Source organism: Ursus americanus, chromosome 32 (assembly GCF_024610735.1).
Source record: "Ursus americanus isolate L20-20 chromosome 32, mUrsAme1.1.p, whole genome shotgun sequence".
NCBI lineage: Eukaryota > Metazoa > Chordata > Mammalia > Carnivora > Ursidae > Ursus > Ursus americanus.
In genome coordinates, this window is record NC_142158.1 from 15,153,798 (window position 1) to 15,168,261 (window position 14,464).

General features: G+C 41.6%; 1 protein-coding gene across 1 annotated transcript in view; it reads right to left on the reverse strand.

The window, feature by feature from the left end:
* The window catches only part of ELOVL2 (ELOVL fatty acid elongase 2), a 66,644-nt gene extending 54,262 nt beyond the window's left edge, over nucleotides 1-12,382 (reverse strand). Inside the window, exon 1 of the mRNA XM_045811696.2 lies at nucleotides 12,291-12,382. Coding sequence (XP_045667652.1) covers nucleotides 12,291-12,293 — 3 coding nt within the window. The 5' untranslated portion in view covers nucleotides 12,294-12,382. The remainder of the gene's footprint in view (nucleotides 1-12,290) is intronic.
* Between the last annotated feature and the right edge of the window lie 2,082 nt (nucleotides 12,383-14,464).

Consider the following 14,464-nt stretch of genomic DNA (forward strand, 5'->3'; position numbering starts at 1 on the left):
TTTAGGTTTTATGTATTTGTTTATATATGTAAATACATACATAAGATCTATATAATATGTAAATACAGATGTTATGTAAATAAATACAAATATATATTTACCTATCTATCCATCCATCTATTCTTATAATTTGCAGGGAAGAAACTACATGGGGAAGTCGTTCTGGTTTGTCCCTTCTCCCCTATGATAATGGAGAGGAGTACTATGGCTTTCATCACATTTATATGAGAAGAATACATTTACACTGATTCATGGATAAACCTATACGGACTAAAACAGGTAATGTTTTTGGATCAGAAGGTTTATACCTGGTTTTGCTACCTCTAGTATATGACCTTAGATTAATCACTTATTCTTTGGAGCTCAATTTTCTCACCTGTAAAGTAGGTATATTGATACAGGACTTGCCTCTCTCAAGTTTTTTTTTATAAGGCTTCAAAAAAGGTATGTATTTTCCAATGCACATTTACACATATTAACTGATTAATAAATATAAAATAACATTACTGCACTCATAGTGTATGTAAGTGATAAAAGCCAAAAAAGACAACATATATGTAAGAATCAAAACAACTACTCAGTAAATTCCCAAATCATAGCTTTGTTTATATTACCATTAAGATATTCATTTTTAGTTTCAGTAAGAATCTAATGCTATTACTTACAGATTTCATTAAGTAAAAATAAGAACATAATCTGTCCCCATCTACAAATTATTTTATGAAAAGCAAATATTATAGAAATGTATACACATTCATTTGAATTTCAATAACTTATAATAAAGTTATAGGTTTCATTACTTAGAAATGGCATAACCTGACCCCTTCCACAAATATGATTGTGAAACATAAATATAGTTGTAAGAATACATACACATCATCATTTACTGAAAGGTTACACAAGCATGAAACAGCTACATTACTGAAATGTGCCTAAACTCAACTGTGATAAATAATTATAAATGTATTAAGAGATACTGGTCTTTAAAAGAACTATCCTGTGGATATGTTTGCAAAACAGATGTGCATTTCCAAATTAATCCTTTATGGACGGTAAATGGGATTGATGAGAAAAGAACACTGCACTGGGAACCGGCGACACTGGCCTTCACTTTATCAGCAAACAACTGTTTAGCATGTACTATAGGTCAGGCATTTGCCTAAATGCTTGAGATACTTTACTGAGCAAGGCAAACAAAAATCTGTCCTCATGAAGCTTGCAAACAAAGGGGGACATCAAAGGACAGGTCATGAAGGGACAAACAAAAATCACTTCACATAATAATTATTAAAAGGTACCAGGTGTTCTATAAATGAGTACACCTAAGTGCTATGAAAAAATATAGCAGCGTAAGGGGATCAGGCATATGTGAACATGGCAGGGCAGGTTGTAGTTTTAAATACAGTGGTTAAGACAGGTCTCAATAAGAAGGTACTAAGCAATAACTGAAATGAAAAATACCCTAGAGGGAATCAACAACCGATTAGAGGGTGCAGAAGAACAGCTCAGCAATCCGGAAGACAGAATAATGGAGAGCACCCAAGCTTGGCAGCAAAAAGCAAAAAGAATGATAAAAGAAAGGAGGATTGGTTAAGGGAGCTCTTGGACCACATCAAGGGAAGGAACATTTGTACTACATGGGTCCCAGAGGGAGAAGAGAGAAAGGCGCAGAAATTATATTTGAACAAATAATAGCTGAACACTTCCCTAACCCAGAGAAGGAAACAGACTTCTAGGTTCAAGAAGCACAGAGAACTCCAAAGTTGATCCACGGAAGTCCACATCATGATACATAATACCTAAAATGTCAAGGATTACAGATAAGCAGAGAATTTTAAAAGCAGGGAGAGAGGAACAACTAATTACAAATGAAAAAGGGAAATCCCAGGTGGCCATCAGCTAATTCGTCAGTAGAAGGTTTGCAGGCCAGAAAGGAGTGGATGATATATTTAAAGTCCTGAAAGGGAAAAACAACAACAGCAGCAACAATGTCCTACCCAGCAGCAAGAGTATCATTCAGAATAGAAGGGGAGAGAGAGGGAGTTTTCCAGAAAAACAAAAGTAAAAGGAGTTCATCACTGCTAAACTGACCTTACAGGAAATGTTAAAGGGACTCATTAAGTGAAAAAGAGAAAGTCAGGGATGCCTGCGTGGCTCAGTCGGCCTTCAGCTCAGGTCATGATCCCAGGATCCTGGGACCGAGTCCCACATGGGGCTCCTTGCTCAGCCTGCTTCTCCCTCTGCCCGCCGCTCCCCCTGCTTGTGCACTCGAGCTCGCTCTCTCTGACAAATAAATAAATAAAATCTTTTAAAAATATAGAGAAAGTCATAACTGGAAGGAAAACTACAAAATTTTCAAAATTAGAAAATTATGAAGGGACAAAGTGTCATGAGTAAAAGCAAACACACAGTAAAGAGCACAATCTCTTACAGGGCTACTATGCATGTCACAGAACAAAAGTGGCAAAATCAATTGTATCATAAAGGTTAAGGGAACTCACAACATTAAAAAATTTGAAATATGACAACAAATATACAAAACGTGATGGGGGAGTAAAAATAGTTTTTTTTTAGAATGCGTGTGAACTTAAGTGACTATCAACTTCATACAGACTGCTGTATGTTTAAGATGTTACGTTTGAACCTCATGGAAGCCACAAGCAAAAAACTTGTAATAAATATATTAAGAAATAAAGAGAAAGAAAGCCAAACATAACACCAAAGAAAGTCATCAACCATAGGAAAAGAGAGCAAGGAAAACAGAAAGAAAAAGAACTACAAAGGAAAAACCAAAAACCAGAAAACAATTAGCAAAATGGCAGTGAGTACATACCTATCAATAATTACTTCAAATGAAAATGGTCTAAATGCTCAAAGGCTACAGGATGACTGAATTAAAAATAAGAGACTCATACATGCATATATGCTGCCTACAAGAGACCCACTTTAGATCTAAAGACACATACAGGTTGAGAGTGAAGGGATGGAAAAAAATATTTCATGCAAAGGAAGGGGGAAAAAAAAGCCAAACTAGTAATACTTATATCAGACAAAACAGACTTTAAAACAAAGGCTGTGGGGCGCCTGAGTGGCTCAGTTGGTTAAGCATCTGCCTTTGGCTCAGGTTATGATCTCAGGGTCCTGGGACTGATCCCTGCATGGGGCTCCCTGCTTAGTGGGGAGTCTGCTTCTCCCTCTCACTATCCCTCTATGTCACATGTGCTCTCTCTCAAATAAATAAAATCATTAAAAAAAATTAAAATTAAAAAAAAAAAGACTGTAACAAAAAACGGCATTACATAGTGATAAAGGGATCAATATAACAAGAGAATATAATAATTGTGAATATCTACACACCCAAAAATGGAGCACTTGAATACATAAATACTGAAAAATACAAAGGGAGAAATTGACAGTAATATAATAACAGCAGGGGGCTTTAACAACCACTTACAACAATGGGTAGATCATCCAGGCAGAAAATCAACAGACAGAAGGAAATAATAAAGATTGGAACAGAAATATATGAAATAGAGATTAAAAACAAAAAACAAGATCAATGAAACCAGGAACTGGTTCTTTTTTTTTTATTTTTAAAGATTTTATTTATTTATTCGACAGAGACAGAGACAGCCAGCGAGAGAGGGAACACAAGCAGGGGGAGTGGGAGAGGAAGAAGCAGGCTCATAGCGGAGGAGCCTGATGTGGGGCTCAATCCCATAACGCCGGGATCACGCCCTGAGCCGAAGGCAGACGCTCAACTGCTGTGCCACCCAGGCGCCCCAGGAACTGGTTCTTTGAAAAGATAAACAAAATCGATAAACCTTTAGCCAAACTCAAGAAAAAAAGAGGATCCAAACGATTACCATCAGAAATGGAAGAGAAGTAACGACGAGCACCACAGAAATACAGAAGAATATAAAACATTACCAAGGAAAATCATACGCCAACAAATTGGACAACCTAAAAGAAACGGATAAATTCTTAGAAATGTACAGTCTTCCAAAAGTCAGTCAAGAAGAAATAGAAAACCCGACCAGACCAATTACTAGTAAAATTCAATCAGTCATCAAAAAAACTCCCAGCAAACAAAAGCCCAGGACCAGATGGCTTCACAGGTGAATTCTACCACACATTCAAAGAAAAGTTAACACCAATTCTCAAACTATTCCAAAAAAAGAAGAGGAAGGAAACTTCCAAACACATTCTATGAGGTCAACATTACCCTGATACCAAAACCAAACACTACAAAAAAAGAAAACTCTAGGCCAATATACCTGATGAACGTAGATGCAAAAATCCTCGACAAAATATTAGCAAACCAATTCCAGCAACACGTTAAAAGGATCACCACGATCAAGTGGGATTTATTCTGGGGAGCAAGGATGGTCAATATCTGCAAATCAGTCAAAGTGATACACCACATTAACAAAACAAAGGATAATAATATGATCACATCAACAGATACTGAAAAGCATCTGACAAAATTTAACATCCATTCATGATTAAAGAAATGCTCAATAGAGGGAACATACCTCAACATAATAAAGGCCGTACATGACAAACCAGAGCTAACATTATACTCAGTGGTGAAAAACTGAAAGCTTTTCCTCTAAGACAGGTAACAAGACAAGGATGCCCACTCTCATCACTTTGATTTAACATGGTACTGGAAGTCGTAGCCTGAGCAATCACACAATGAAAAGAAATAAATGGTATCCAAATGGGGAGGGAAAAAGGAAAACTCACTATTTGCAGATACAGGATACTATATATAGATAACCCTAAAGACGTCACCAAAACAGAATAAATGCATTCGGTACGGTTGCAAACTATAAAATTAATATACAGAAATCTGTCGCATTTCTATATACTAATAACTAAGCAGAAAGAGCAATTAAGAAAACAATTCTACTTGTAATGGCACCAAAAAGAATAAAATGCCTAGGAATAAACTTTACCAAGGAAGTGAAAGACCTATAATCTGAAAACTATAAAACACTGATGAAAGAAATTGAAGACGCCATAGACAAGTGAAAAGATACATCATGCTCATGGATTGGAGGAATAATATTGTTAAAATGTTCATACTACCCAAAGCAATACACAGATTCAACGCAATCACTATCAACATACAACAGCATTTTTCACACATCTCAGAATAAACAATCCTAAGGTTGATATGGAACCACAGAAGACCCCGCAAAGCCAAAGCAATCTTGAGAAAGAACAAAAAAGCTGGAGGCATCACAATCTGATTTCAAAATATACTACAAAGCTACAGGAATTGAAACAGTATGGTACTGGCACAAAAACAGACACCTAGACCAATGGAAGAGGATAGAGAGCCCAGAAATTAATTCATGCTTATATAGATTAATTAATCTATGACAAAGGAGGCAAAAATATACAATGGGGAAAAGACAGTCTTTTCAATTAATGGTGCTGGGAAAACTGGACAGCTACATGCCAAAGAATGAAACTGGCCTACTTTTTCACACCATACTCAAAAAGAAACTCAAAATGGATTAAAGACCTAAATGGGAGACCCCAAACCATAAAAGTCCTAGAAGAAAACACAGGCAGTAATTTCTTGGACATCAGCCTTAGTAATATTTTTCTAGATCTGCCTCGTCAGGCAAGGGAAACAAAGGCAAAAATGCACTATTGGGACTACATCAAAATAAAAAGCTTCTGCACAACGAAGGAAACAGCAAAACAAAAAAGCAACCTACAGAACGGAAGAAGATATTTGCAAATGATACATCTGATGAAGGGTTACTTTCCAAAATTTATAAATAACTTACACAATTCAACACCAAAAAAAAAAACCCCAAATAATCCAATTAAAAAATGGGTAGAGCATCTGAATAGAAATTTTTCCAAACAAGACATCCAGATGGCCAACAGACACATGAAAATATGCTCAACATCACTCATCACCAGGGAAATACAAATCAAAACCACACTGAGATATCACCTTACACCTGCGAGAATGGCTAGTATCAAAAAGAAAAAAATAACTGGTATTGGCGAGGATGTGGAGAAACCGGAACCCTTGTGCTCTGTTGGTGGGAATGTAAACTGGTGCAGCCACTGTGGGAAAGAATACGGAGGTTCCTCAAAAAATTAAAAATAGAGCTACCATAGGATTCAGCAAATCCACTACTGGGTATTTACCCAAAGAAAATGAAAACACTAATTGGAAAAGATACACACACCTCTATGTTTATTGCAGCATTATTTACAATAGCCAAGATATATATCACAATAGAATATTAGTAAAAAACAAACAAACAAAAAAACAACCATGAGATCTTGTCATTTGGACCTAAAGGGTATTATGCTAAGTGAAGTAAGTCTGACGGAGAAAGACAAATACTATATGATTTCATGTATATGTGCAATCTTAAAAAAAAAAAAAAGCAAATGAACAAAGAAAAGCAGAAACAGACCCATAAATACAGAGAACTGGTGGTGATGGCCAGAGCAGAGGCGGGGGGGGGGGGGGGGGTCGGGCAGAACGGATGACGAGGAGTAGGAGATACAGGCTTCCAGTTAGAGAATGAAGAAGTCACGGGGATGAAGGGTACAGCCTGGGGAATAGTCAGTTTTGTATTGCATTGTAACAGCACTGGATGGGGACAGATGGCTGCTACGCTTGCGGTGAGCAGAGCATAAGGTATAGATTTTGTTGAATCACTATGTTGTGCTCCTGAAACTAATGTAACATTGTGTGTCAACTATGCCTTGAGAGAGAGAGAGAAAGAAACCTGTCTTTCCAAAACTTTTTGATCCTAAGATCGTTTTCTCTTAACACTTATGAAAAAAAGGAAAAAAAAAAAAAAGGTATTGAGAAGACAGCCAGCCATACAGCGCCCTGGCAGAAAGACCCGGCCAGGCAGCCAGAGAGACGAGCCAGTGTAAAGGCTGCATTGATTCTGCCAAAACAATCTTGCGAAAGGAGAATACCCCATTCCGCAGATGAGTAAACAGTGTCTCAGAGTGATGGGATTAAGGCAATAGAGCTAGTCAATAAAAAAACACCGGAACTAGAAAGAAACTAGGTTTCTTGACTCTTGGTCCAGCACCTTTGTCCACCAGGCTAGAGGAAAGTGTTCCGTTTGCTATAAAGCCCTGAGGAAGGTATCACCATAGTTGTGGTTGTTGTTGCTATTGTTATTAATCAGGTCATTGATATTTCTTGAAAGGTAATTAAAGCTCAAAGAATAATTTCATTTTCCCTTTCCATGGTTTATTTTTCTCCTTCCTTTATCTGTGCTTCTTCCCTTGGGTGGGCCATTTCAATATCAGATTTTCAATCATAGGAATTCTATTTCTTTGGATATTTGATAAAGATGTGAAGCACAGACATAAGGCATAAAATAGAAAGCATTTATAACTTAACATACAAAAGAGCTATGAGAGAATGGCAAGAATGTGCAGCCCAGTGACTTCGAGGTAGAGAACCACCTTTCTCCAGAGGCAGAAGGGGGTGGGGTGGGGTGGGGGGGGCAGAAGGAAGGGAAGTGCAATGCAGGAAGGAAGCAAGAGGGAGGCCTTGGAAACATATCAGGACCAGAGGTGCCCCCAGCTTTCAGCTACCACAGGAAAATGAGGACTCTGGCCTTGAAAAAATAATGAGCTTCAAGTAAAAAGGTTAAAAACTAAGAGACCACAAAGGAGGAAATCTGTAAGAAAGACAAAAATAGTGGAGGGAGGCTGGAGAAGACAGAAGATGTAAAGAGGTTTTCAAAATGTGAGAATATTATACAATGAACAATATAAAAGAATAAGGCGAGTAAGAATCCAATTTCAGACACAGTAGCCTTGAGGGCTGGTGGAATTACTAGCAGCCAAAGGGAACAGAGAGGACAGTCTGAAAGATGAGTAGATGACTTTTGGTAACACTAGGTTTAAAGCGGCGGTGAGGTTCTCATGAGAGGGAAGGGCCCAGCAGATAAGAGGTAAATTTGGAAGATATGTGTCATCTGGGGCTGTTTTATCCCACAGCTGGCTACTGAGCACCTGAAATCGGGGCTCACCTGAACTGAATGTGCTGTCAGTATAAAACACATAACCAGATGCTGAAGATTTCATATGGGGAAAAATGTATGATTTCTAATTTTTTGTTTACACTGATTATATGTTGAAATCATATTTGCATGAATTGGGTTAAATTAAAATCTATTATTAAAATTAATTTCACCTGTCTTTTCACTTCTTAATGCCACTACTAGAGAATTTTAAATTACATATGCGGTTTGCATATTTCTCCTGGAGCGTGCTGATATAGAGCAATACTAGATACATTTCAGGATCACGTAAGGGGAGAGATCCATGAGTGAATCACAGACATTATTCTGAGATATTTCAACTGAAAACAACCAGGTATGGGACAAAGATCGCACGTCATTATAAAAGATAATATTCACCGAATGCTCAAAGAACTATACTAGCCACATTTTGTGCATTATCTTCTTTGTTCCTCCCAACAACCTTATGAAATGATATCATTGTCTTCTTTTATAGAAAAAAACAAAAACAAAAACAAAACTAAGTTCTAAAGAAGTTAACCTGCCAAGGTTACACAGTTAAATCTTGGTGTTGGGGTTCAAATCCATGAGTCACTCCAGATCTCAAGGTCTAAACTGCCACGTCATCAATTCCAGAACAATTTGTACTCTGCAACTCTTAAATTGTTAGATTTTAAATGGTTATATTTAAATGGTTATATTTAAACTAACAATTTATTAGAATGGTTCATTGTCAGAGTCAGGGACATACCAGTGATGTCCTAATTCGATTAAGATACAAATGTGTAAATTTGTAACTTCAGGATATTGCTGAGCTACTCATGTTGGCATATTTTCACCATGCTGAGCTGAAATAAAAGCTTACTGGTGTAACCTCTTGTATCTTATCAACATCTACTTCTAAATATCCCAAACTTTCAAGGAGAGGATCCTGGGCACAACCTTCAATAGAAGGACCCTGTTTTCTGAATATAACAAACCTACCATATGAAGCCACTTAAACTTTAAACACCCTCTTTCAGACTATGAAAGCACCTGAACCTCCCAAACTGAAAAATGTTTTGAAGGGATCAGTTATACTGCAATTAAAAAAAAAAATATTTTCAGTTAGAATGGCAAAAATAGACAAGGCAAGAAACAACAATTGCTGGAGAGGATGTGGAGAAAGGGGATCCCTCCTACATTGTTGGTGGGAATGCAAGTTGGTACAGCCACTCTGGAAAACAGTGTGGAGGTCCCTTAAAAAGTTAAAAATTGAGCTACCCTATGATCCAGCCATTGCACTACTGGGTGTTTACCCCAAAGATACAGACGTAGTGAAGAGAAGGGCCATATGCACCCCAATGTTCATAGCAGCAATGTCCACAATAGCTAAATCGTGGAAGGAGCTGAGATGCCCTTCAACAGATGACTGGATTAAGAAGTTGTGGTCCATATATACAATGGAATATTACTCAGCAATCAGAAAGAATGAGTTCTCAACATTTGCTACAACATGGACGGCACTGGAGGAGGTAATGCTAAGTGAAATAAGTCAAGCAGAGAAAGACAACTATCATATGATTTCTCTCATCTATTGAACATAAGAACTAGAATGATCAGTAGGGGAAGAAAGGGATAAAGAAAGGGGGGGTAATCAGAAGGGGGAATGAAACATGAGAGACTATGGACTATGAGAAACAAACTGAGGGCTACAGAGGGGAGGGGGGTGGGGGAATGGGATAGGCCGGTGATGGGTAGTAAGGAGGGCACATATTGCATGGTGCACTGGGTGTTATACGCAACTAATGAATCATCGAGCCTTACATCGAAAACCGGGGATGTACTGTATGGTGATTAACATAATATAATAAAAAATCATTATTAAAAAAAATGTTTTCAAGGGAGCTGGATGAAATTGCAACTTTTTCTTGAAAGAATGAGAATTAAGCTTACTCAACTGGATAACTTTAAAAGGGGATTTATAGTCCTTGAAAAATACTATGCTTCGAGGAATAGACAGGAAAAAAATGGCTTGGTACTTTGGAATCTTAACATAAAATCTCTTAAAAATATAAATAGGGATCAAAAGAATGAGGTGTCTTTCACTTACGTCTGGTGGTTGGATTCCATTTCGAAGACAAACGTATTATGCCTTCCTTCCCATCTTTCATCTTTACTACCTATCTGGCCAGGACAGCAATTATAGAACTGCTAAACTTGAAGAGTAATGGCTATAATTACATCATTTTCAGGAACTTGCCCATGTAAATTTTACTACGCAGTTTGGCTCACATTATAAAAACACATGTCCCCAGGCTTAAAACAAAGGACTGTTATACATTTATATCATAGAAATGGGAAAGCAAAAGGGAATTTGAAGGAAAAACATAGGCTTTGGAATAGACTAATGAGCAGACATCGTGAGGGACTATTCGTGTTGGATCCAAAGCCGTGTCTCTCTGAACTGACCCACCAGCTTATTTTGGAATTTAACCCCCCAAAACCTTCCCACTGCCAGCATCATTTTTTAAAGTGAGAGGACTTGTTTGTGGGCATATGTGTACAAATATCTACTCGGAAAACCCAGTTTCTGAAAAATGCTTTTCTAAGAAGGCAGCATCACAATAGTACAGGGTAGAGTTAATAAGAGCAAGCCCTTTATTTTGGCTCTTTTAGATGAATTCCCATGACTCTTCCATTCCAATTAAGGTGATATCCTTGGACTTCTTTTCTTACTCATTACAATTCATAATAATTTGTAACAAAGGTTCAGGCCCCAAGGAGAGAGCCAGTTAGCTCTAAAAATGCTTTATCTATCCAAATGCAAAGGTGTCAAAGGCTTGAAGTGATAGACCCAGGCATTAAAAGATGGCTAGCTATACTCTTCTCATGGAGGGTCACCACAGTCAGTCCCTCGTTTCCAAGAGTATCCCTCCTCTCACTTCCCTAGAGATTCTCATCCTTATAACTGTCAACTGGATAATCTCTGTAGTTGCACTGCTGCTTCCCATTTGTACATCAGCAATAGTATGCTGGTTTTTTGAGTTAATTCTCTCTTTAATTTATCCAGCACATATTATATGCCAGGCACTGTTGTAGGTACAAGAAATATAGCAGTGAACAAAATGAAAAAATCTCTGCGTTGATATTTACATTCTAGCGGGGAACACGTTCAGTAAACAAGATAAACAAGAGTATGTTAAATAACTGCTATAAAGAAAAAAATGAAGAAGGGTGATAGGAACTGTGGTGGGTGGGGTAGGAAAGACTGAAATTTTAGACAGGGTGGCCGGAGAAGGCTTCACGTATAATCAGGTAGATGGTGTGTGCCTGAGAGGGTGGAGAGAGCGCAAAATCCGGGACTGATCAGTGTCAGCTGGAGTGGGGAAAAGAAAGGAGATTAGCATATTTTAACAAGTCCCATGTGGAGAAGGAACCATATGGAAACCACATCACTTTCTCTTTTTGTAGTCACAGAACCAGGTTCTTCTGCCAAAACTCTCCGGCAGTTCAGGGGATACGGACGCACGGGGACAGACACGGACACACACGCACCCCTCTCTCTCCAGAGCTACGCGGCCAGCTGAAAGCGGTTTGAATTCAAAGTGGAGTACTGGCCTGGGAAACTGGGAAAAAGCAGTTGTTGGAAAGAACACACCAGACCCCCCCCCCCCCGCCCGCCCAATCTCCGTAAACACATGGGAACCTCCCCGACTCCACGATGCAAACCCAGGGAGGCCGGGGCAAGCACACAGACACACCCCCGGGGATTGCAGGCACGGTGCAGGGAGGAGAGGAGGCACGGATTCAACCGTTAGAAACAAAAACCCCAGAATTTCCGGAGGCACGGTCGGGACCGCGCCAGGGAAACGCCGTCCCCCACACCGGGGCTCAGGGCGAAGGGAAAGCAGGGTGTGGGAAGAGAGCGGGAATGGCCGCCGCGGGGACGGGGGACGGTTTCGTCGGGCATCCCGGGCGCCCGGCGGGCCGCGTGCTTGCAACAGGGGGCTGGACGCGAGCGGGCTCCTCGAGGTGCCGGGGCGGGACCGCGGCCCCGGACAAAGATCCCGAGACCGCGGCCCCGACCCGGCCCGCGAGACCCCCCCCTTGCCCAAACGTTCACCGCCCCCTCCCCAGGCCCGCCGAGAGCGACGGGTTCCAGCGGTCGAACCCGCAGCTCCCGCGCCGCCGCCCGCCGGGCCCCTTCCCGCCCAGTGCGTTGGTCGAGGAGAGAAAGGAGGACCGCGGTGGCGGCGCGCGGCGCCCACTCACCATGATCCGCAGCGGCGCGGCGACCCCGGCGGGCTGCGATGCGCTGTCCAGGGTAGCCAGCGTCCCTCTGCCCCGCGCTCCCGCCGCGCCCGCTCTACTTACCCACGCCCACACCCACGCCCGGCGCGCGCACGCCCGCCCGCCTCCCCGCCCCCTCGGGCTCGCGCGACTCCCGCGCGGCGCTCCGAGCTCCAGGGCCGTTTCGGGCGCCCGCCGCTCCCCAGCCCCTCCCCTCGCCGGGGGCTCGCCGGCCCCGGCGCGAGAAGGGCAATGGAGGAGGGGCGGGGGCCGGCGAGGCGGGGCCCTGGGCGGCCTCGCGCGCCCCCTCCCGGGCGCCCGGCTCCGCCCGCGGCGCCGCGGCGCCCCCTGTCGGACGGGCGGCGATTTGCAGGCCCAGCCGGCCCCCGTCGCGTGCTGGGGCTAACGATCGCAGGGCCTCCGCGCGGACCGCCCCGCGGGCCTCTGTCCGCTGCCCCAACCCCCTCCCCGAGGCTGGGGAGGCTTCGGAAGCTACGAGGACCAGGGGGCTGTAGAGGGCCAGGGCCCTGCTCCTCCTGTTTGCTGGGCTCCGCGGTTTTCAAGCACATGTTAAACGGGGGAATGGCTCGTGCTCATGCGGATTTGCGGGATGTGAGTGTCTTAGATCCAGGGATCAGTCGGGTTCTTTTTGGCCTAAAGTCAGGAACAAATCAGTCTGAGCAGGCGACTGACTCCTTGTCTCACAGGACGCTGCCTGCAGAGGGTCTTATTCCAGGGACTTCTTAGCTAATACCACCAATGGTTAAGTATGGGATCTTAGATCCTGCGCTTTTAATTTTTTAAAGTTTTTTCACCCAGGTGAAAGATGTTGGGAAAGGTAGACTTGTGCATGCTACATGACCTTTCCTCTTTTTTAGCATTGAAAATGCTTGCTTTTTTACGTGGCCTATGTGGTAAACTGAAATGCAAGCAAAGGCAAAGGTGTTTGTTGAGAGTCACAACACCACATCTGGATGTACACGGAGGGACCTGCAACATACACTTAGCGTTCCACACCGGAAGGATTGCGCATGTATTTGCAGCTTCGTGAAGTAGCAGAGTGAATAGCCATAGAGGTCAGGGCTAAAACAACTGTCATATAATCACCTAGTATTTAGAGTTCCCTGTAGTTGGAGTGTCAAAAGTCAGTTACATATTTGCTTATAAGGAGCGGGTAGCTTTAGACCATGAACAAGTAGGTATTTGTTAACCAAGTCTCTTAAAATCTCACCGTCAGTGGGCTCAGGACTCAGCCCCGCCACATACGGGCTATGTGATACTGGCTTAGTTACCTAATTCCCTGTGCTTCAGTTTCTTGATCTATAAAATGGGGATTAAAATGACACCTTATATACGGTTATTAGGATTGAACTAATATGAATAAAGCACTAGAAAAATGCCTGAAACAAAAGCACTACTTATTGACAGTGTTATTGATCTAACGCCCATGGAAATTAGAAAGTGATATTCTACTTAGTGTTCGCATTTTTTTTATAAAAAGTGTCCCTAAGGCTGAAACCAAATATACAATTTGATGTCAGTTCCATTCATTCCTTCACTTTGTCCATTCAATACAATCCCATTTACAATTGCCCCAATAAGAATAAAATACCTAGGAATAAACTTAATGAAGGAGGTGAAAGACCTGTACCCTGAAATAGTTAACATTTTATTTCACCCGTATAGTAATGAATGGGCCTTCTAGAGGGAACGAGAAGACGAACCTAAATGAGGTTCAGGTGCTTGAAGAGCCTCTTACTTGACCCAGACTTCAACCACGCGCATTGTTGCCACCTGAGCAACTTCTTTGACATCTGGGAAACAGACGAAAGGGATCCTAGGATTTTTTTTTTTTTAAGATTTTATTTATTTATTCGACAGAGATAGAGACAGCCAGTGAGAGAGAGAACACAAGCAAGGGGAGTGGGAGAGGAAGAAGCAGGCTCATAGCAGAAGAGCCCGATGTGGGGCTTGATCCCATAATGCTGGGATCACGCCCTGAGCTGAAGGCAGACGCTTAACTGCTGTGCCACCCAGGTGCCCCAGGGATCCTAGGATTAATCCAGAAGTCATAGAAGGCAGCCTCAGTTTATAAGCTCATCATTCTTTAAGCTCAAATGTGGTATTTGCAGGTAACTATTGTGTATCTAACATAA